The sequence below is a fragment of the Podarcis muralis genome, chromosome 2, assembly GCF_964188315.1.
Source record: "Podarcis muralis chromosome 2, rPodMur119.hap1.1, whole genome shotgun sequence".
Classification (NCBI taxonomy): Eukaryota; Metazoa; Chordata; class Lepidosauria; order Squamata; family Lacertidae; genus Podarcis; species Podarcis muralis.
Genome location: NC_135656.1, coordinates 106,277,635 through 106,301,181, shown reverse-complemented (window position 1 = coordinate 106,301,181; position 23,547 = coordinate 106,277,635). Strand labels below are relative to the sequence as shown.

The following is a 23,547-nucleotide window of genomic DNA, read 5'->3' as shown; positions in this document are numbered from 1 at the left end:
GCAGCGACTTCCCCGGGATCGACGAGCAAGAGCCCTCTGCTGGCACGGCGCCAGACCGGAAAGCACCCGATTTTGGCACCCGGTCCAGAGACTTTTTAAAGGGGATGGCCAGCTTTTCCTTTCTTTTTCATTATTATTTTTTTGAATATAATTTAACCAGCTCAGTATTTAAACAGGGAGGGAAGGACCAAACACGCCCGTTTCCAATTACATTTCTGAATGCCGAAAGCTCCTCGCAAGCAGAAAGCCGGTGCTTCGGGGCAAAGCGTTCCTGCCAGTCATTTGCTTGCAGTGCGGGTTTACTCTTATCGCAGGGAGGTTTAAAATAATAATGCTGTAGGGACTATTCAAAAGCATAATTTTCTTATATGCACACTGAAATCAGTGCCGGATTTACGTATAAGCTAAACAAGGTATAGCTTAGGGCCCCCACTCTCTTGGTGTGTCCCCCCCCAAAGTTCACTATTAATATACTTCTTAATTGTATTTCAGTTCAACAATTACTTTGATAAAATACATACATTATGTACAAATGGCTTTATTGACCATATAGTACTGTATATATTCAACACAAAAAACAGTGACAATTTGTTGCTGACAAAGGACAGCTGGACATATAGGTAAAGGTAAAGGTACCCCGGCCCGTACGGGCCAGTCTTGACAGACTCTGGGGTTGTGCGCCCATCTCACTCAAGAGGCCGGGGGCCAGCGCTGTCCGGAGACACTTCCGGGTCACGTGGCCAGCGTGACAAAGCTGCATCTGGCAAGCCAGCGCAGCACACGGAACGCCGTTTACCTTCCCGCTAGTAAGCGGTCCCTATTTATCTACTTGCACCCGGGGGTGCTTTCGAACTGCTAGGTTGGCAGGCGCTGGCAGTGGGAGCGCACCCCGCCGTGGGGATTCGAACCGCCGACCTTTCGATCGCAAGCCCTAGGCGCTGAGGCTTTTACCCACAGCGCCACCCGCGTCCCTAGCTGGACATATAAAGGGCCCCATTACCTTCAGTAGCTTAGGGCCTCATCAAACCTAAATCCGGCCCTGACTGAAAGTATGCAGAAGAGGCATTGCTTCCTTGCAACCTGACCACTGCGCTTAACTCCCATCTAGATTTGCAGAACTCATAAGACTTATTGCCCATACATATGTGTGCTAGAATTTGCATTCTTCCTCTGCAGTGTTCCAAGATGACATGCTTCATGTCAGAGTGCAGGGTTGGCTCAAGATAGTGTGTTGCCTGACGCAACGGGCAAGAGTGGAACCAAGCCACACCACCCAGTCAGTGGACCCACCAATGCCCACTGGCTTGTGCTCCCCATGGACCCACGCACTGCTGTATTTGGCCTTGAGGGCAAAAAGGCCACCAGCCCTGCCATACGTGTTTAGCAACACAGAAAGGATTAAAAAGCCAGGATATGACAAGGGAGTTGCAAAGATAAGAGTGTCCTACATGGAGCAACTTTCTGCCTTAATGGTGGTGGTAGTAGTAGTAGTAATTTGTCATTGTCATTGTTGTTTATTGTTATTTTACCCCACCCATCTGACTGGGTTGCCACTCTGGGAGGATTCCAACATATATAAAAGTGTAATAAAACACACACTAAAAACGTCCCTAAACAGGGCTGCCTTCAGATGTCTTCTAAAGGTTACATAGTTGCTCATTTCCTTGACATCTGATGGGAGGGCGTTCTACAGGGCGGGCGCCACTACCAAGGCGGCCCTCTGCCTGATCCCCTATAGCTTCACTTCTCGCATTGAGTGAACCACCAGGAGGCCCTCGGCGCTGGACCTCAGTGTCTGGGTAGAATGATGGGGGTGGAGATGCTCCTTCAGGTATACTGGGCCCAGGCCGTTTAGGGCTTTAAAGGTCAGCGCCAACACTTTGAATTATGCTCGGAAACATATTGGGAACCAATGTATGTCTCTGGCATTTGCCACTGAAGGATTTCAGGAAGCAGGCCTGTGGAAGTGCTTTTCCTGAGAGCTCTCTGAGTGACTCTCCAAAGTTTTGGGAAGAGGTCTTACAATGGGAGACTTACAAAAGACATTCCAGAGTTGCATCCTATTTTCCTTAGCTTGCAGTTCCTATTTGTTAAGCAGAAGGGCACCAGGACAACAGCACAGAGGAGGAGGAGGAGGTAGCACCTATGGTATTTATTTGAGTCAATCTCTTCAGCTCAGGAAGGTAAGAAATATAAAATGCAAACAATTTTTTCAAATAAATAAATAGGTAAAGGTAAAGGTACCCCTGCCCCTACGGGCCAGTCTTGCCAGACTCTAGGGTTGTGCGCTCACCTCACTCTATAGGCCAGGAGCCAGCGCTGTCCGCAGACACTTCCGGGTCACGTGGCCAGCGTGACAAGCTGCATCTGGCGAGCCAGAGCCGCACACGGAACGCCGTTTACCTTCCCGCTGGTAAGCGGTCCCTATTTATCTACTTGCACCCGGGGGTGCTTTCGAACTGCTAGGTTGGCAGGCGCTGGGACTGAATGACGGGAGCGCACCCCGCCGCGGGGATTCGAACCGCCGACCATATGATCGGCAAGTCCTAGGCACTGAGGTTTTACCCACAGCGCCACCCGCGTCCCAATAAATAAATAAATAAATAAATAAATACAAATATGGTTCGCCCTGGCTTACCTTGAGCCATCAAAAGTCAGCTGTTGGATTTAAGTGTTTTATTACTGATACAGTGATATTTTCATATGTGTGTGTGTGTGCACGCACACAAACAAACAAATACAAAAGAATAATATGGAAAAATTCCTTCCCCCAAGTGTCTTACACTGTAAAATTAGACAAGAGATCAAAGGAATGATAATGGAAGAATACACTAAACAAAATTATACTCCAACTTAAGATCTGAGCACACACGGATGATTCCCCAGTGTTCCGAGCGTTTAAACAGGTTTCGCTGCTGGGTGGATCTTCTGATGCCTGGTAAGGTGCGAGATCCATCGGAAACTTTTCCCACACTGCGAGCATGAGTAGTGTTTCTCTCCTGTGTGAACTCTCTGGTGTGTGAGGAGACTTGCGTTCACGTGAAAACCTTCCCCACAGTCAGGACATTTATAAGGCTTCTCGGAGGTGTGTACTTTTTGGTGCTTGATGAGGACGGAGCTGTAGCTGAAGCTCCTCCCGCACTCGAGGCACTTGTAGGGTTTCTCGCCCGTGTGTATCCTCTGGTGAATGAGGAGGTTTGAGCTCCGGTTGAAGCACTTCCCACAGTCGGAGCACTGGTAAGGTTTTTCTCCCGCGTGCTCAATCTGGTGCCTGATGAGATCGGAGCTGTACCGGAAGTTTTTCCCACACTCGAGGCATTTATAGAGTTTCTCCCCTGTGTGGGTTCTCTGGTGGGTAATGACATGTGAGGAGTGGTTGAAGCTTTTCCCACAAGTCATACAGGTGTACGGCCTTTCGCCTGTGTGGATTCTCTGATGAGCAATGAGGTGCGAACTCTTACTGAAGCTCTTCCCACACTCTGCACATTTGTAGGGCTTCTCACCCGTGTGGACTCTCTGATGCGCGTTGAGGGCCGAGGTCCTGTTGAAGACTTTCCCACAGTCAGGGCAAGGGTGCTGTTTCTTTGACATCCAGTTTCTTTGTTGAACAGGCAGCTTCCTTGCTTCCTTGGAGTGTCCTTGGGAAGGGAAACACTTCTGTCTTTCCAATTCAGAGCACTTGTTCACTTGCGTTTCTGGCCCCTGTTGATTTTCAGAATCATCATCTACTTGGCAACAACTCCACGGGGATATTTCTGCTGCTGCCTTATGCAGTTTCACCTGTTCAGGACTTTCCTTCTGAAAAGTCTCCTCCATTTTCTATTCAGTGGCTGAAAGAAAAGAGAATCCAGACTTGTTTTAAACTAGAACAGCATCTATCAACCAGAGCTACTAGAATATATAATTCTAACACATCCTTAGAATTAAACAACAGGCGTACCTCTGAGCACATTCTGGGCCTAGGAATTAAACCTCAGTACTGTACCCAAGTGGTGCTGGAGGAGACTCTTGGCACAGTCTTCTTGCAGTCCATGGGACTCTTGAGTGTCCCATGGACTGCAAGAAGATCAAACCTCTCCATTCTTAAGGAAATCAGCCCTGTGTGCTCACTGGAAGGACAGATCCTGAAGCTGAGGCTCCAATATTTTGGCCACCTCATGAGAAGAGAAGACTCCTTGGAAAAGACCCTGATGTTGGGAAAGATGGAGGGCACAAGAAGGGGACGACAGAGGACGAGATCATAGAATAGAATCATAGAGTTGGAATAGACCACAAGGGCCATCGAGTCCAACCCCCTGCCAAGCAGGAAACACCATCAGAGCACTCCTGACATATGGTTGTCAAGCCTATGCTTAAAGACCTCCAAAGAAGGAGACTTCACCACATGGTTGGACAGTGTTCTCGAAGCTACCAGCATGAGTTTGACCAAACTGCGGGAGGCAGTGGAAGATCGGAGTGCCTGGCGTGCTCTGGTCCATGGGGACACGAAGAGTCGGACACGACTAAACGACTAAACACCAACAACACTGTACCAAAGCTGAATTTTGCCCACACACTCTTCATACAGAAGTTCTCTCCTGCTTTGCTTTTTTCATTTCAGCAGCCTAATTTTGGTGGGGGGAGTTATTTTGTTGCTACTGTTGCTGAACAGTGGGGTGTCAGAAACCCACCCGGATCTACTGCAAACTACCCAGCCATCTATCTACTAACCAGATGCCTGTGCAAAACCCTTAAGTACGACCAGACTGCACCCTTGCTCTCCCCACGTGTGATTCCCCAATGTTCGATAGCAGAGCGTACTGCCTCCAACACTGGATGCGCAACATAGCCCTCTTGGCCAGTAGTAGCCACGGAGAACCTTTCTCCTCCTGGATCGCATCCCTTGCTGCAATGCCAGAGGTTGAAATGGGACCTGGATCGGCGTCAAATCGTGTCGTGCAACCTCCCCTTCTCCCCCTTGCAGACGGAGCTATTACTTCTCATTAGTAGAGAGTTCACACCCCACCCCTCTAGTCTGGCGTGGAAATAATCACAAAAGAAAACCATCTCCCTTGCTCTTCTGCGCCCCTCGCCTCCGCGCGCAACGCGTGCCAATTCCATCCTTTGCAAGCGTGCGCGCATCCCCAGCGCCACCCGCAACTTTCATCCCGGATCGCGCTGCCCCCCCCCCCCCCGCGCTTCCTCCTAGCATCTGTCTCACTCACCCGGGATTGTTCCCGCAAGAGCCTCCTCGCACCCCCCCCTCCTCCCGCCTATCCCGCTCGACAAAGGCTGGGGCGCGTCAGTTCCCACTCCGGTCGGGCTCCGAGAGGAGGAGGGAGGAGGAAGCGCAGCGCGCCCCGGCGGCTGCCTCTCTGCCTCCCGCCTGCAGGCTCCCTCGGAGGAGAAAGCGGCGCTGCAGACGGCGCCGGCGTGGCCCACTCGGAGCCAGGATGTTCCTGAGCAGAGGAGGGAGAGAAGAGCAGCTTCCTCTCGGCTTGGCGAGCTTAAAGCGAGAGGCCTCTGGTGGCCGCGGCAACTTTCGGCAATGGGGTTTCTCTTCACCGGCCCCCACCCCTCCGCCCCCGTCCCCATGGATGTAGCCAAGGGGGGCAAGGAAGGGCAGGTGCCCCCCAAAATAAAGCAAATCAATACAAAATAACTAACTGAGATTTTGAAGGCCCCCCCTAACATAAAGCCAGGCTACCAGGGGGTACCAACTTGAATAAAATATGGGGGGGGGTTGGTTGCAGGTAAGCCGCGCCCCACATAATCAGTCACACGATGTGGTGCATGCACACCATTTCGATGACAATGCCATTCTCAAATATTTATTGGTGGGGCGGGATTGAAGCCGCCACGCCCCAAGGAGTTAGCTCCTATGCTGGCTACACTTATGCCTGTTCCCAGGGCTCCAGGAAAATGAAATGATGACGATGATGATGATGATGATGATGATGATGTGAGTCTTGATGCACATGAAAGGGTGACTTCGCTTTTCTGGTCCACAAACTGGATTCGTGGGATGGGAAAGTCTCTGGAACTGAGGAGGAGGAAATGGTCAAGGCACTGCTACCACCTCCTGGGGTGATATAGTAAGTCACAAGCTGGTAGCAAGTAAGAAAGCAGGAGGATGGCTGAGGGCACACTGAGGTTACAATGTGATAATCTTCATTGTCATTGTCCCATAAAGGTAAAGTTAAAGGTACCCCTGCCGGTACGGGCCAGTCTTGACAGACTCTAGGGTTGTGCACCCTTCTCACTTAAGAGGCCGGGGGCCAGCGCTGTCCGGAGACACTTCCGGGTCACGTGGCCAGCGTGACATCGTTGCTCTGGCGAGCCAGAGCCGCACACAGAAACACCATTTACCTTCCCGCTAGTAAGCGGTCCCTATTTATCTACTTGCACCCGGGGGTGCTTTCGAACTGCTAGGTTGGCAGGCGCTGGGACCGAACAATGGGAGCGCACCCCGCCGCGGGGATTCAAACCGCCGACCTTTCGATCGGCAAGCCCTAGGCGCTGAGGCTTTTACCCACAGCGCCACCCGCGTCCCCTGTCATTGTCCCATACAGAACGAAATTGAAAATTCTACATCAGACATTCAAAAACCAACAAGCCTGCTATCCCAGCTATCCCAGCCTGGTTAGCCCCCTAAAAACCCTGATACCCCATTTGCCCTAAAGGCCCAGCTGCCATTGTTTCCACTTACCTCTGCCCAACTCTTGGGAGTATATTCTCTACCACACTCTGCCAGGCTCCCAGGCCAGGGGTTTTCTGGTGGTGGCTCCACAAATGTAGAAAACATCAAGCAGGTCTAATACCAAGCTGTTTTCAAGCTTGCTTTGGCTTCTCTTTTATTTTTGCAATTATTTTCCAGGTTCTTGTTAGGAAAACATCCTTTAAGAAACAGATCAAAGTTCCTTTGAGCTTTAAATGGAGTTCCAGAATTTTCTTTAGTGTGTGGGAGTGGCAATTGTGGCTTAATTGGTGTCAGCTGGAGGTGCAAATAAAAGGAAGTTGCTGGCTGCAACTTCATCAAGAAGAAAGCACACACATGCGGAGTTTATACTGCGCTGGAGAGGTGTAGAAAGAATGTAGCTAGTTTGTATATATTTGCAATAGAAATGTTTGTGCAACCAGTCAAGCAATAAAGAAACTCTTGACTGAGGAATTTGACTATAGCTGCTGTTCTTGTCACCTGCCTCCAGGAAAATAGGTAAAGGTAAAGGGACCCCTGACCATTAGGTCCAGTCGTGGCCGACTCTGGGGTTGCGGCGCTCATCTCGCTTTACTGGCCGAGGGAGCCGACGTACAGCTTCCGGGTCATGTGGCCAGCATGACTAAGTCACTTCTGGCAAACCAGAGCAGCACACGGAAACGCGGTTTACCTTCCCGCCGGAGCAGTACCTATTTATCTACTTGCACTTTGATGTGCTTTCGAACTGCTAGGTTGGCAGGAGCAGGGACCAAGCAACGGGAGCTCACCCCATCACAGGGAGTCGAACCACTGACCTTCTGATCAGCAAGTCCTAGGCTCTGTGGTTTAACCCACAGCGCCACCCGCATCCCTCCAGGGAAATATTCTGCTATAAACACATGAGAAGTGGTTTTACCGAGGTGCCGCCAAACAAGCAGATAGCGCAAGCCGAAGTGTGTGGGCGGGAACCTCCAATAATTCTAGGGTGCTGTACAGAAGGAGGAAACCCAGTTGTGTGAACCAAAGCTTGCTTTCCGGAAGCCATGACTGAGCCAGGGCCCAGGCTGAATGCTGTGGGAGCTATAAAGATACAGGCCAAACTTTCCTGAGCACATTCTTCCTGCCACAGAACTTTGAAGGAAACATGGAGACATGTCCCCTATTTTTCCTCACGATGGGGCAACTGGATGGGGCGACAGCTCCAACAGTGGCACCAAAGAGACCCTTGGAAGATTTTGCCCTGCCTGCTTCCACCTCCTGCATTCCAAATAAACAGGAGAGAATTTGTCCTTCTGTCCCATTCAGGCCAGAATTCTGGAACATCACGTAATTTTTTGCTCAATAGGAAATGTAATATTAAACCAAAGAGCTTATGGTATCTGAGTGTTGCTTTATGGCCTAGTCAACACCATGTCAGGGAAGGATGAGGTGTTTATTGTCTTGCCAAAGACCACTGGCTCTTCCTTTGAGAGAAGGGAGAAGTGATTTGAATCCTAAGAATCTATTTTATTCTTGGACTGTTGTTCTGTTGGGTCAGAGTAGATAGCATGCTGTTGTTGTTACCTTGGCGAGTTTGGAGAAGCAGGTGGTTGTCTACTTCTTCTGAATATTTGCTTTTTATTCCTGACCCAGTTCTCCTTAAATTCATAGAAATGCCATTTTTTCATGTACTACATATAAGCCAGTACCGGACCTTATTGTTAACCATTGCTATCTTTGACGTAACGTGTTCCCTGTTCAGTTAAGAGTCAGTTATGCTTTCATTTGATTAGACTGGAATCCTGTAGCTGGTTGATGGAAAAGCACCACAAATACTATGAACCAGGGAATCTTTGCAATCATCAAATGATTTTAATTGCTAAGTTTTAAGAGTCCAGTAAGTCTCCGGGATAAAAAAGAAGAGCAAGAGAAAAAAGCAGCTAAACAAACAAACAACAAACAAACAAACAAACGGTCACATTTCATCATTTTACTCTCCCTTTTTTGTTTGTCCTCAATGTCTGGTCACAAAATAAAAAACAACACAGGATATGACCAGATGGAAGCTCAATGATAGAGAACTCCATCTTCCAGCAAGCCGACACATGCCTTTTTACCTTCTGCAAAAACAGTATCCTATGCAGAATTTGGATTTATGAGACCCTCTACACTTTTATTCACATTGTTTCTTCCCCCCAGAGTTGTATAACATAGCAAAGAGACCTTTACTTGCTTTTTTCTCTGGCCAGCCTTGAGGCACAAAATGCTACCTTGGCTGCAAAATCCAGAAGGTTCTTTGCAGCCCCAGAATCGGTACTTTTTATTTGAGGGGTAAGGAAGCATAAATTCTTTTAGTCCCTGCACACACTGACTGCATCCCCAGAGATGGTCCTCTGGGCTTTCTCCATTTCACTCCTGCCCCCTGCCCTCTGATGTGTTGCGGCTGTGCTGGACACACAGGGTTGTGTCTTCTTATGCAGCACGAAGTCAAAAGTCTCTTGGCAGTATAGCAGTTCCACCGGCAAAATGTTTTGCGCCTACAGAATACACAAGAAGTGGTGATTTTGTTGTGCAACGGATAGCAAAACCAGATTGTGCAGAGAGTTTCCGCTAGCAAAACTGTAGCGTCGGATTCCTCTTTTGCACAACATTAAGCGTGCCCTTGCACTAGTGAACAGGTTAACGCTGGATGCAACTCGCAGCCACAGGTTTGGACAAATAAGTAGCCCACTCACTTGCAACTTAGCAGCCTGGTCTTCCTCTCAAAGAACACATCTATGCTGCATGCCATAGGGCTGAAAAAGATGCTGGTTGCGTGAGCTTGGCCACTGCATCGCTGGTGGACCTGAGTCTGGTTGGCTATTTTTATAAGCAATGATGTCAGGAGTCCAGGTTCCCAGCTTGATAACACAATAAGCGTAGGTAATTAAAAAGGAGGATTTATTGCAAAAACAAACAGCTCCGGACGGCTCCGACAAAGCCTCCGGCATCATTACTCAAGATGACCCTTCTGAAGACTCCTTCTGGCGTCAACAGAAGATACTGAACTTACGACCTTTCCATCTCTTGTTTTGCTTCCTGTCTAGCAGCCCTCCCATTTGCCGACTCCTCGGACTTAGTGAATCAGCCCCACCCTCTTCTTGTTCTGAGAGGCTGTCTCTGAATCTATTCGCTCCTATTTGTGCTTACTGTGAGCTTTAGCTGTTCTCTAGCCTCCTCTCAGCTACTGCCTTATCACCCTGCCCATCAAGGTGTGGAAGAGCCGAAGTCTGCAGCTGCCGGGTCTCCCCGCCTGACTTTCACCTAAGCCTTTCTGTTCCTGGCTGCTTTCTGCAGTTGGCTGCAAACTTTCTCTTGGCGCTGGCTCGTTCCTGACAAATGATGTCACAGAATCATAAGAATGTGAAAAGAGATGACTGGATCAGGCCAGTGGCCCATCTAGGCCAGCATCCTGTTCTCACAGTGGCCAAACAAATGGCTGTGGGAAACCGGCAAGCATGATCTGAGCGCAACAGCCACTCTCCCCTCCTCCAGTTTCCAGCAATCGCTCTTCAGAAGCAGAGGCAGAGAATAGCCATCAGAGTCAGTAGCCATTGTTTGCCTTGTCGTCCCTGAATTTGTCCAATCCTCTTTTAAGGCCATCCAAGATGGCGGCCATCACCGCAGAAGCAAATTCCATCATTTTACTAGGTGCTGCTGTGTGAATAAGTACTGAATCGTCCAACACTCAAGTTACACTGGATGTGCGCTAGTTCTAGTGCTATGAGAGAGAACGGGAGAAAAACTTGTATCGACGCACTTTCTCCTTCCTATGCATACTTTTTATAGACATCCGTCGTCTTGTCTCTTACTCCTATTTCCCCTAAACTAAAAAGTCCAAATGCTGCAATCATAGCATTGGAACGGACTTCAAAAGACTCTGTATTTGACCCTGCCATGCCAATAAAGGAAATCCACCTGCTATAGCAGGCGTGGGAAACCTCTGGCCTTCCAGATGCTGATGAACTACAACTCCCATCTGCCCCAAGAAGCACAGCCAATGGCCAGGGATGATGGGAGTTGTAGTTCAGGAGCATCCAGAGGGCCAAAGGTTTCCCCACACACAAGCACCTGGGCTGCATCATCCATGATAGGCAACCAACCAGCCTCTGCTTATAAACCTCTGAATGAACAAGTGTCTATCATATTGCCAGGTAGTCTAGGGAAAAAAAGTAGGAACGTAAGTCCTTCATCCAGAGGGATCCTGTGTGAAGCCAGGGGCCCTCAAAAGCAAATTCCTTCTAGCATACTGTACAACCACACTTCTGGTTTCCCTCTTATAAAAAAAAGGTAAAGGACCCCTGACAGTTAAGTCCAGTCACAGACGACTCTGGGGTTAAGTCCAGTCACAGACGACTCTGGGGTTAAGTCCAGTCACAGACGACTCTGGGGTTAAGTCCAGTCACATATGACTCATCTCGCTTTACAGGCCGAGGGAGCTGGCGTTTTTCCGCAGACAGTTTTTCCGGGTCATGTGGCCAGCATGACTAAGCCGCTTCTGGCGCAACGGAGCACCGAAACCAGAGCAGCGCACGGAAATGCCGTTTACCTTCCCGCCGGAGCGGTACCTATTTATCTACTTGCACTTTTTTGCTTTCGAACTGCTAGGTTGGCAGGCGCAGGGACCGGGCAACGGGAGCTCACCCCGTCGTGGGGATTCGAACCACCAACCTTCTGATTGGCAAGCCCAAGAGGATCAGTGGTTTAGACCACAGCGCCATTGACTATTAATATTATTTATTACCATTCTTGCCCCCAAAGTCTCAAAGCAACTTGACAGTGTAACTTTATAATAGTAGGATTTGGCAACACAGTATTTCCTCACTCTGGGCATTTGTAAACTTTCTCCTATTGTATGTGAAACTTTTCTTATCAAAAGGGTTCCTGCTCCGCCATGGCTTCTCTGACATAAATCAAGGCTTGCACATTGGAAGAGGGGAAACCCTGCAGAAGGAACAGCAAAGAAGGTCTGACAGAACAAGTTCTCTTCCACCGCATACTTTCCGGAAGGGCAATGAAATGGTCTGATTTTGCCATTCTAGGGATTCTTAGCCTTTAAACTTGCATTAAAAAAATGTTCCTAGAATTTGTGCTTTGGCTGGACTCCTCCAGAGCGTACAATCTTTGACGCACAACGGTGCACGAGTATCGCTTTAAACCTTTCCAGCAATTTGTGGTTTCTTGGCTGCGTGGCTTCTAAACCGGAACGTGGTTTCGATCAAATCTCCGGCAGGCGACCGACTCCTCCTCTTCCTGCAAGATGTCTTGCTCTGTGGAAAAGCTCCATGGCTTACGTGGTCTCTCGCCCCCACTCCATTTTGCAGGTCTTGGAACGTGATTTCTTAAATCTCTTCAACAGCATCCAAGTTGAGAGCCAGTATGGTATAGTGGTTAAGAGTGATAGTCTCGTAATCTGGGGAACCGGGTTTGCGTCTCCGCTCCTCCACATGCAGCTGCTGGGTGACCTTGGGCCAGTCACACTTCTTTGAAGTCTCTCAGCCCCACTCATCTCACAGAGTGTTTGTTGTGGGGGAGGAAGGGAAAGGAGATTGTTAGCCGCTTTGAGACTCCTGAAGGGGGAGTGAAAGGCAGGATATCAAATCCAAACTCCTCTTCTTCTTCTTTTTATGTGAAAGCACAGGACATTCACTCCAGAGAAAGCTCTCTGCCTTCCTTACACTTGCCACATTGTCACCTGCAAGGCCAAAACGAGAACAACCACAAATGACTCGAGCCTTTGGGGGCTGAGAAAGGACAGCATAGTAGCCGAGTAAAAAAACACTTGCGTTTTATAAAACGATAGAATTCAGGTTCAAATTCAAAATACAATAGGTATCATTTTCCATGAGGCATATGACTGAACTCTATCATTCCAGAATATTATCACCCCGTAATATAATATAATAATAAATCCCCCCCTCTTTCCTTAACCCACAAAGGTTAGGAATGTGCTTCAAATATTTTTATTATTTTAGAGTGGGATTCAACTAATGAGTCCTGCTAGTGAAAGATCAAACGCATCCATTCTTAAGGAAATCAGCCCTGAGTGCTCACTGGAAGGACAGATCGTGAAGCTGAGGCTCCAATACTTTGGCCACCTCATGAGAAGAGAAGACTCCCTGGAAAAGACCCTGATGTTGGGAAAGATGGAGGGCACAAGGAGAAGGGGACGACAGAGGACGAGATGGTTGGACAGTGTTCTCGAAGCTACCAGCATGAGTTTGACCAAACTGCGGGAGGCAGTGGAAGACAGGAGTGCCTGGCGTGCTCTGGTCCATGGAGTCACGAAGAGTCAGACACGACTAAATGACTAAACAACAAATGAAAGCCGACAGAAGGGTTTTTGCCAGCACAACAGGGCTTTCTCTGCCTCCCCTCAGGCACCCCCAAATTGTCTCTGGGGGGAGTGTTAAAGAACCCCAAGAATGTGCAGGAGAAGAACAGATGAGATCATTTCATCTACCAAGCTGAACCCATTAGTTATGTATTGCATTTATTTTCCCCTCACTTCAATTATAAAAGGATTCAGACGACAACATTTAAAAGAACATCAGAAACATAAAATAACATTACTAAAAGTGCTCATCCTGAAACAGTGGCAGACGCATCTCTCTGGCAAGAGCATTCCACAGGTGGGGAGCCACCACTGAAAAGGCCTGTTCTCGTGATGCCACAATCTGCCCCTCCCTCATAGGCGGCACTCGTAGAAGGGGTCTCAGATGATGAACACAAGGCTTATGCAGGGAGACTCAGTCCCAGAGGGACTGGGCATCCCGGAAACTGGGATCCTCCTCAAGCAATTAAACTGAAACTAACATACATACTGCCATAGCTTCAATACAAATACCTTTTAGTGATACTGAAAGAAGCGTGAGATAGCATTGGCATATCAAATAAAGCCGTACCTTGGATCCCAAACACCTTGGTACTTGGACATTTTGGTTCCCGAACGCCACAAACCCAGAAGTGAGTGTTTTGGTTTGTGAACGTTCTTTGGAAGCCGAACATCCAACGCGGCTTCTGATTGGCTGCAGAAGCTTCCTGCAGCCAATCGGAAGCCGCACCTTGGTTTCTGAATGCTTTGGAAGTCGAATGTTTAGTCAGAATCTCCTTTCTTGCAACTTGAAGCCACTGGTTCGAGTCCTACCCTCCAGAGTGGGAGAAAACAAGCATGCTCCCTCCTCCATGTGACAGCCCTTACGGTAGTTGAAGATGGCTATCGTATCTCCTCTCAGTCTCCTCCTTTCCAGGCTAAACATTCAGAGCTCCTCATAAGGCTTAGTTTCCAGACCTTTGATCATCTTGGTCACCCACCTCTGTTCACGTTTCAGCTTGTCAACATCCTTCTTAAATTGTGGTGCCCAGAATTGGACACAGTATTCCAAGTGTGGTCTGACTAAGGCAGAATAGAGTGGTACTATGACTTCCCTTGATCTGGACAGTATACAGATCAGTCTATATAATAATAATAATAACTTATTATTTGTACCCCGCCCATCTGGCTGGGTTTCCCCAGCCACTCTGGGCGGCTTCCAACAAAGATTAAAAATACATTAAAATGTCACACATAAAAAACTTCCCTGAACAGGGCTGCCTTCAGATGTCTTCTAAATGTCAGGTAGCTGTTTATCTCTTTGACATCTGGTGGGAGGGCGTTCCAGAAGAGCATTAGCTTTTCTTGCTGCTGCATGACACTGTTGACTCGTGTTAAGCTTGTGGTCCACCAAGACTCCGAAATCTGTCTCACATGTACTGCTAGTAAGCCAGGTGTCCCTCATATTATATTTGTGCAGCTGGTTCTTCCTGCCTAAGTGAAGAACCTTACATTTGTCCCTACTGAAATTCATCATCATCATTTTATTTTTTATATGCCACCCATCCGACTGGGTTGCCCCAGCCACCCTTGCTAGGCCCTTAGGGTTTCCCCCACCCCATATCTGGCCTTGTCTCCTTGGGGCTCATCAGCTAATGGCGAAGGAAAGAGGGCATTGGAAAGGTACTCTAAAACCTCAACATCCTCAACAGCTTTGAGTATCCAAGAAGCACTCTGATGCAAATGGGTTGAAATCTTTTCCTACAGCTGAAGCATTGATAGACAAGGTTCTCTCTCTCACTGTGTGTTTGGATTTGGATTTGATATCCCGCTTTATCACTACCCAAAGGAGTCTCCAAGGGGCTCACATTCTCCTTTCCCTTCCTCCCCCACAACAAACACTCTGTAAGGTGAGTGAGGCTGAGAGACTTCAGAGAAGTGTGACTGTCCCAAGGTCACCCAGCAGCTGCATGTGGAGAGGAGTGGGGACGCGAACCCGGTTCACCAGATTACGAGTCTACCGCTCTTAACCACTACACCACACTGGCTCTCAGTGTGTGTGTGTGTGTGTGTGTGTGTGTGTGTGTGTGTACACCCTGCTTGCATTTAAAAGAAAATACTGGACCAAGGAGGCAAGTGATGTGGAATTCTTAAGAACCCTTGCAGGAAACCTACTCAGGCCCTATATCTCTGGTCCCGCCCCCTTTGCCCCATTGCTTTCAATCCCACCTTCGCTACCTTAAGGGCTAGAAACTTACTTTTTGTTTAAAAGGAAAGCCAAGGCTCTCAGGGGGCTCCGTCCCATCCCCAATGCTCATCTCTGCGCCCACGTGGTACGAGGGGAGGATGGCAAAATACACCCGGCTCGGATCGCGGGAGGAGCTCTCCCTGGGATGAAGCCTCTGGTGCCTAATAAAGGTCAACTGGTGGTGAAAGCTTTTGCCGCAGTCAAGACACTTGTAGGGTTTGTCCGCCGAGTGAGTTTTCTGGTGCTTGCTCAGGTCTGAGCGGTCCCGGAAGCTCTTGTGGCAGGTGCTGCATTCAAAGGGCTTCTCTCCCGTGTGGATCCGCTCGTGAGTGACCAGGTGGGACTCGTACCGGAATCTCTTCCCGCACATGAAGCAGAGGTGCCGCCTCTCTGAGCGGAGGAACCGCTCACACACCGGAGAGGCGGCACTCCCGTCCTCCGCCGATTCCCTTCCCCTCGCCGCCGGCCGTTTCCACTGCCCCCTGGAGAAGCCGGGCCTGGCCTTAGAGGCCTCTTTCCTTCGGGGATCCAGTATCTGCAGCCTTCCCAGTAACGTCCGAGAAAGTCTCTCGTGGGATGAGAGGTCCTTTTCCTCACGCTCCGTGGGCACAGCATCATCACAGGCTGGAACAGAAATCACAGGGTCACAAAAGAAATGACAGCCACGATTATTCTCCCCTTGACTTTATACCCAGGCCCTTCCTCCCCAAGGAACCCAGAATGGCAAACAGATACGCAAATTTAAAAACAAAAGCAAGGACATTCTAAAACAGATTAACACATTCCAAAAGCAATTACCGTTGCAACACCTTAAAAGCAGTTTAGGTAAAGGTAAAGGGACCCCTGACCATTAGGTCCACTCGTGACCGACTCTGGGGTTGCGGCGCTCATCTCGCTTTATTGGCCGAGGGAGCCGGCGTACAGCTTCCGGGTCATGTGGCCAGCATGACTAAGCTGCTTCTGGCAAACCAGAGCAGCGCATGGAAACACCATTTACCTTCCCGCCAGGGCGGTACCTATTTATCTACTTGCACTTTGACGTGCTTTCGAGCTGCTAGGTTGGCAGGAGCAGGGACCGAGCAACAGAGCTCACCCCGTCACGGGGATTCGAACCACTGACCTTCTGATCAGCAAGTCCTAGGCTCTGTGGTTTAACCCACAGCGCCACCCGTGTCCCTAAAAGCAGTTTAAAGCGTGCTAAAAAGCAATTACATTTAAAAACATGCCTGCTGCTCTGTATTTCCCTCGCAGAGCTGCAACTCCTAGAGTGGCTTAACAGTCTTGTCCGTCCTTCTTCCCAGGGAACTCTGGGAATTGTAATACCCGCGAGGGGAATAGGGAGTCTCCTGACAACTCTCAGCACTAGGGCTGAGAGATATATTGTCCAAGAACGGATTGAAGTCCATATCGTGATTTTGGTTTCATTGTTTTATGGCAAATCGTATTGTGTGCTAGAGCTGAGCGATGTCTGTCTTTCAATACCATGTTATATCGCCAGCTAAACATTGTGATATACCAATATATGGGACCTATAGAAAAATGGCAACTTAAGCTGGCAGAATATGTGCAGCTTGCAGACTTAACATACAGAATAAGAGAACAAGAACAACATACGTTTAGAGAAGATTGGGAAATGTTTATCGAATATATGTGGGGAAGTTGTGTACACTTGGAAATGTTGGCAGCATTAAGATAAATTCATTTTGATGGATGTAATAATGGAATAGGTACGGAATGGTTTAGTTTATGTAAAAGATGCAGGGATTTATTATATGCAAAATGAACCATGGAAAGAGAAGAAGGGACTTTAAATTGTGCTCTTATATCCAATTTCCCTTTCTGCATATACTGTAATGTTTTATTGTTGCTATGGCCATTGGCTAATGCGAATAAAGTTTTACAAGACGGATGCCAACAAAACTGCTCTAAATGTGTAGTGCAGACAGGGCCTAAGAGTCAAGGGGGAAAGACAGGGAGTTATGTAGAGCAGAGAATCTCCTTCAGAAGCCCCCAGTTCTTCAGCTAGCAGGGTCTCCTGCTGGCTCTCTCGATTCCCTCACCTCTACAGATGCTTCCTGGACTCTCCCTCTGCTCCTCATCCTGATGGTCCGAGGGCAAAGGCGCCACGCCCGGCTCCAGGCCGCAAAGAGTACCGGGATTAGGAATCTGAAATCCTGGCACAAAGCAGGGAAAGATAACAAGATGAAACGAGCAGTTCTTATAGAGGGGCCAGATTTCTGCTAGGCTAGATTTCCCTTGATGCTGCTCCCAGATGGATGACTCCTAGCACCACACAACCATTGCTCCTCCTCTGAAAGCCACAAAATTAAGCGGCAAAGTAAGTACACCCTCCTGTGTTATGCTCACATCAGTGGACATGACACAGCTACTGCTGCTGGAAAAGGGAAAGGTAAACTTACTCAGTGTACCTGAGTGGCCTTTTTGAAAAACCAAAACCAAATGCAATCCTAAACAACAACCACTACCAAATATTTATTTTGCGCCAAGTGCTGATTCATTTAAGTATGGCTCCCCATTCAATATCTGGTTCAGGAGTACAGAAACCTTTTTATTAAGAAAATACACATTGCTAAATGGCCGGTGACCCAAAAGGGTGTTTAAAAATAATACGAAGTTACTAATATTGTGTTATATTGCATTTGTGGCTTAGGGCCCTCGTATTTACGGGACCGCCTCTCCTGGTATGCCCCGCAGAGGACCTTAAGGTCCATGAATAACCATAGTTCAGAGGTCCCAGGCCCTAAGGAAGTCAGATTATCCTCCACCAGGGCCAGGGCCTTCTCAGTGATGGCTCCGACCTGGTGGAATGCTCTGTCCCATGAGACCAGGGCCCTGCAGGATTTAACTTCCTTCCGCAGGGCCTGTAAGACAGAACTATTCCGCCTGCCTTTCAACTTGAACTTAGCCTGATCTTTTATTCCCCTTCCTTCCCTCCCCCTCCTCTTTTTATGAAGATTACCCACTCTGGGATCCCACAGCTAATTCTCCCCTGGTCTCCTCGCTAGCCCAAATAGGACTAATTTAGCCAGCTAGCCCTGGTGATCACCTAATGTTTATTGGATGGATTTCCCCCCTAAATTGATTTTTGAATTCTGAATTTATTATTCACGTTTCATACTGTATTTTATGCTGTTTTTCATTGCATCAATTAAGTGTTTTAAATTTGTTGTTAGCCGCCCTGAGCCTGGTTTTCTGAACCGGGAAGGGCGGGGTATAAATAAAAATTTATTATTATTAATTTATTATTCTAGCAGGAATTTAGGAAGCTGCCTTGCATTGAGTCAGACCACTGGCCCATCTAGGTTAGTACTGCCTGCACTGACTAGCAGCTGCTCCCCAGTCTGCAGAGGCCAGGGATTGAGCCTGAGGCCTTCTGCATGCTCTACCGCCGAGATACAGATCTTCATTATTTCATTATACATTATGTAATAAAACTATTATGGTCAACAACATTTACATCTTTTATTCCAGCAGTTCCCAAACTTTTCCACCCACAGACCGCTCAAAAATGGATGGTGGTCTTGGTAAACCACTTAGTGATTTTTCTTCCCGTCACAGCCATTGTTAGATTTGATTTTCAATCGGCTTTTCTTTTCTTTTTTTTGCTTCATTTATTTTTTACATACGGTATTTTACTGTACAGTCATACCTCGGATCCCGAACGCCTTGCGAGTCGAATGTTTTGGCTCCCAAACGCCACAAACCCAGAAGTGAGTGTTCCGGTTTGCGAACGTTCTTTGGAACCCGAACGTCCGACGCAGCTTCCGATTGGCTGCAGCGGCTTCCTGCAGCCAATCGGAAGCCACGCCTTGGTTTCCGAAAATTCTGGAAGTTGAACGGATTGACACTGGCATCCCACAAAATTCAGACTGTAACACAAGGGAACCACAAGGCAAAAAGAAACAATGAAGAGGCAATGGAATGCAATAGAGCTTGCACGTCCTGGCCCCATAAGCAGTGGGGGTGACAGAGGCAAGGTGCTGGAAGTGAGAAAGGCACATGAAGGGTGAAGAGGCAACACATATACAGTGGTACCTCGGTTTACAAACTTAATCCATTCCGGAAGTCTGTTCTTAAACTGAAACCATTATTAAACTGAGGCGCACTTTCCCTAATGTGGCCTCCCACTGCGGTGCCCTTCCACCGTTCGGCTTCCGTTCTTAGACCAAGGTAAAGTTCACAAACCGGGACACTACTTCCGGTTTTGCGAAGTTCGTAAACCGAATTGTTTGCAAACAGGATTGTTCTTAAACCGAGGTACCACTGTACTGGGACTCCCAGTTTATGCACCCTATGCCCATAAGGATCAGAGGTGGCAATGCGCTAAGCATATCCCACAGCGTGCGCACTTAGCGCTCCCTTGGAGCAAAGTGGTACGACCCAGAAACAAACACAGATGAATACAGAATTTCCTCACTGGCGTGGAGGTTCCTGTGTCCAATAAGCTGAAAGCTGTGGCAAAACCCTTCTCCGCAGTCGGGACACATATAGTTTTCTTCCGTTGCACGGCCCGGTATGTGCACGACAAGATGGGAGCTCTCTTGGGTGTTTTTCTCACAGTCGGGGCATTTATGGGATCTTCCCACCGCGTGGGACGTCTGGCTGGCAACGGAGACTAAAGTGCCGCTGATGATTTTCCCGCATTCCAGGCAACTCCGGCAGGCCTTCGCTTTCTCCTCCTCGTGGCCCCTCACGTGTTTCACGAGACCCGTCCGGTAGCGGAAGCTTTTCCCACACTGGTTGCAGTGAAAGGGCGTTTCTCCTGTGTGGATTCTCCTGTGTGTATTAACATCCGTGCTTTGCCGGAAGCTCTTCCCACACTCCGGGCATTTGTAAGGCTTTTCGCCCGTGTGGAGCCGTTTATGTCGGACAAGGTGAGAGTTTCGTTTAAAATTCCTCCCGCACTCCGGGCACGGGTACTCCTTCCTTATACCCGATGTTCTTGGCTGTGGCGGTGCTTCCATGAAAAACCTTCTGCCCCAGAAGGAAGAGTCCTATTTTTATCTCCTAGAAACCGTCTCCAGCTTTTCCTAAAAAAGTGGGGATAACACCGGATTTAGGTTTGATGAGGCCCTAAGCTACTGAAGGGAATGGGGCCCTTTATATATCCAGCTGTCCTTTGTCAACAACAAACTGTTGCTGTTTTTAGTGTTGAATATATGCTATGTGGTAATTTATGGACTTAATAGGTATCTAAAGCCATTTGCACATAACAAAATATGTATTTGATCAAAGTAATTGTTGAACTGAAATACAATTAAGAAGAAGTATATTAATAGTGAATTTTTTTTGAGCGGGGAGGGCCAAGAGAGTAGGGCCCTAAGCTATAGCTTGTTTAGCTTATACATAAATCCGGCGCTGCTCTGGCTGCAAAACAGTCAAAAATTACCACAGGAATTCCGAGGAAAACCTCACAATATGAAACGACGAAACCTCCAAACTCGAGTGGAAAGCCACCTGAGGTGAGGTGGAAGGTAGGCGGTCCATTTTGAGATAACAGGTCTCTTCATCGGTGGGATGAAATTTTGATGGACGGGTCAAGTTTACAGGCCGCAGTAGATGCATTTGCTGACACAAAGGATGACTTGGTTCATAGATCTGTAGAGCTGTAAGGGACCCCAAGGGTCAAGCATGCACCGAAGTGGCATCCGGCCCACAAAAACCGCTACCGCAATGAGTTTGCTTTCCTTTAACGTGCCACAGGAGGACATTCTGTCATTGCTCTGGTCCAAGAAGAAAGCCACACACTTTTTTCAATACTCACAAAAGTGTTTTCATGAGTTTCCATGGCTAGGAAATGTAAAACAAAACAAAGAGAGATATGGTCATTCTTGTATCTGAGGTTTTATATCTCCCAATTTTATACATTTTTGTTTGTTGGTTTGTTCTGGAAGACACTCTTTCCAAATTACTTCTGGCTGGTATTCTGGCCTATCAGTTTCCCTGAGATTTCTCTTAATCTGCACTGTTAACATCCCCCTTTGCAACAGGAGTGCGGGGGGGGGGGGGGAATTGGACTGTTTCAACTCAAATGGGCGGGGTAGAAATATAACAATAACAATAACAATAACAATAACAATAACAATAACAATAATAATAATAATAAGAAACAACTGATTGTAATAATAATATTAAGCTGGTTGCAATTGTTGTTGTTACAATCAGCTTAGTGTTTTAAAAGAATCTCTAAGCAGCGTACAATATAAAGTACAGTGGTGCCTCGCAAGACGAAATTAATTCGTTCCGCGAGTTTTGTCGTCTTGCGATTTTTTTCGTCTTGCGAAGCACGGTGTCGGGAAAGTTTTGGAAAAGCTTCAAAAATCACCAAAGTCTTTAAAAACCTCAAAAAAGGCTACCACACTACGTTCTATGAGTTGCTCCTTGAAGTCAAGTCGCAACTGTATTAACGGTGTTAAGAAAAAGGAAACAAACTTGCAAGACGTTTCCGTCTTGCGAAGCAAGCCCATGGGGAAAATTGTCTTGCGAAGCAGCTCAAAAAACAAAAAACCCTTTCGTCTAGCGAGTTTTTTGTCTTGCGAGGCATTCGTCTTGCGAGGTACCACTGTAAAGGTAAAAGGACCCCTGACCATTAGGTCCAGTCGTAGCCGACTCTGGGGTTGCGGCACTCATCTCGCTTTATTGGCCAAGGGAGCTGGCGCATAGCTTCCGAGTCATGTGGCCAGCATGACTAAGCTGATTCTGGCAAACCAGAGCAGCGCACGGAAACACCGTTTACCTTCCCGCCGGAGCGGTACCTATTTATCTACTTGCACTTTGACGTGCTTTCGAACTGCTAGGTTGGCAGGAGCTGAGACTGAGCAACGGGAGCTCACCCCGTCACAGGGATTCGAACCACCGACCTTCTGATCGGCTAGCCCTAGGCTCTGTGTGTGGTTTAACCCACAGCGTCACCCGCATCCCATAGCGTACAATACAAAAGCTATCAATACACAGACATGTCCTTGTTGCTGTGGATTTTGCGCAGCCCCTCACACTGAACTGGGGAAGGGCCATATCCCAGTTCACCTTAGATTCACGTGCAAAAGTTCACAGATTCAGTCCAGGTAGGGCTCAGAACAGCCACTGCCTGAAACCCTCAGTGAACAGCTCTCACACATCTGATTTGAACCAACCCACAGTTTGGGGACTGCAGGCTTGCTGTCAGGAGCAGATCATCCTATAGAAGACACCCCCAAACTCGGCCCTCCAGCTGTTTAGAGACTACAACTCCCATTATCCCTCACTAACAGGGCCAGTGGTCAGGGATGTTGGGAACTGTAATCCCAAAACAGCTGGAGGGCCGAGTTTGGGGATGCCTGTCCTATAGCTTCCTTCATGAGGTCCTCCAGAGAAGTCAGAAGATCCTCCACAGACCAGCACGTGGCCCCATCAGCGGTGGGCAACCTGTGGCTGCCCAGATATCGCTGGACTCCCATGTCCTCTCAACCCCAGGCAGCAAGGCCAGCCAGTGGTCAGAGACGATGGGAGCAGGATCTGGAAGGTCACAGGATCCTCACTCACAGTCCAAGTGCAGAGTCTCTCCGGGGACAACAGGAGGGTAAAATAAGTACAATAAAGAGAAGTTCCACAGACATTGCTTGTCACTCATCCTCACTGCAATTTAGCAGACACCCCATGGCCTCAAGAACCCCAGGACACACGGGCGTAGCCAGGGTTTTTGTTGCGGGGGGGGGAGGGGCAGGCCTTTTGTTTGGGGCAGCAGAACCGACGTGATTGGTCAGTTAGTTAAGTATTTCTATGGTTTTCTTGATGTGGGGCAGGCAAGACAGGGCACTATTCACCACTCCAAAAGACAGTGCTGGTGCTGGCTCACATTTCCCCCGTGGTTGGGGGGGGGGGGTCCGTTCCCACTGACAGGCACCTCATCTGGAGGGGAGGAGAGACCACTAGGCACCAGCACCACCTTCTCCTCCCAGGGCAGCAGCAATAACCGCCCGTACAGGCCTCTCGGGCCCCACCCAGGACCCCTAGCCGACGGTGGTGGTTGTGCGTAAAAGGGGACTTTGCGCTCCGGATCAAGTTTGCCACCAGGAACCCACCCCACCCCCCTTTCCCCTGCTCACCCGATCAGGCGCTCGGAGGGGTGGGCTTAGAACCTTCCGCCACCCCCGGGATCGATCCAAGCCGGATGCGTGGGTGGGGGAGCCGCAGTCGCCACTCGGGTCGGGCTCTCCGCGGCCCGCGCGCGCACACAGCCACACAGGAAGCGAGGCTCAAGGTCTATCGCCAGCGCTCGACCACGTGGGGGAA

General features: G+C 48.6%; 2 protein-coding genes across 3 annotated transcripts; both read right to left on the bottom strand.

Moving 5' to 3' along the window:
• Positions 1-2,661: 2,661 nt before the first annotated feature.
• On the bottom strand, positions 2,662-5,462 carry LOC114590932 (uncharacterized). Its single transcript, XM_077920542.1, has 2 exons — positions 5,205-5,462; positions 2,662-3,830 (listed from the first exon to the last, which is right to left on the bottom strand). Exon 2 carries the CDS (start codon positions 3,814-3,816, stop codon positions 2,899-2,901), a length of 918 nt encoding a protein of 305 aa, XP_077776668.1. The 5' UTR covers positions 3,817-3,830; positions 5,205-5,462; the 3' UTR covers positions 2,662-2,898.
• A 3,043-nt stretch (positions 5,463-8,505) lies between these two features.
• Positions 8,506-23,522, bottom strand: LOC114592100 (uncharacterized). Of its 2 annotated transcripts, none has more exons than XM_028719986.2 (5): positions 23,361-23,522; positions 19,694-21,066; positions 17,316-17,429; positions 15,266-15,879; positions 8,506-9,192 (listed from the first exon to the last, which is right to left on the bottom strand). In XM_028719986.2, exons 2-5 carry the CDS (start codon positions 20,238-20,240, stop codon positions 9,007-9,009), a joined length of 1,461 nt encoding a protein of 486 aa, XP_028575819.2. In that variant the 5' UTR covers positions 20,241-21,066; positions 23,361-23,522; the 3' UTR covers positions 8,506-9,006. The 2 variants fall into 2 exon arrangements, with proteins under 2 accessions (XP_028575819.2, XP_028575820.2); XM_028719987.2 differs by lacking the exon at positions 8,506-9,192 and adding an exon at positions 11,415-12,389 and having other exon boundaries at positions 23,361-23,520.
• Positions 23,523-23,547: the final 25 nt, after the last annotated feature.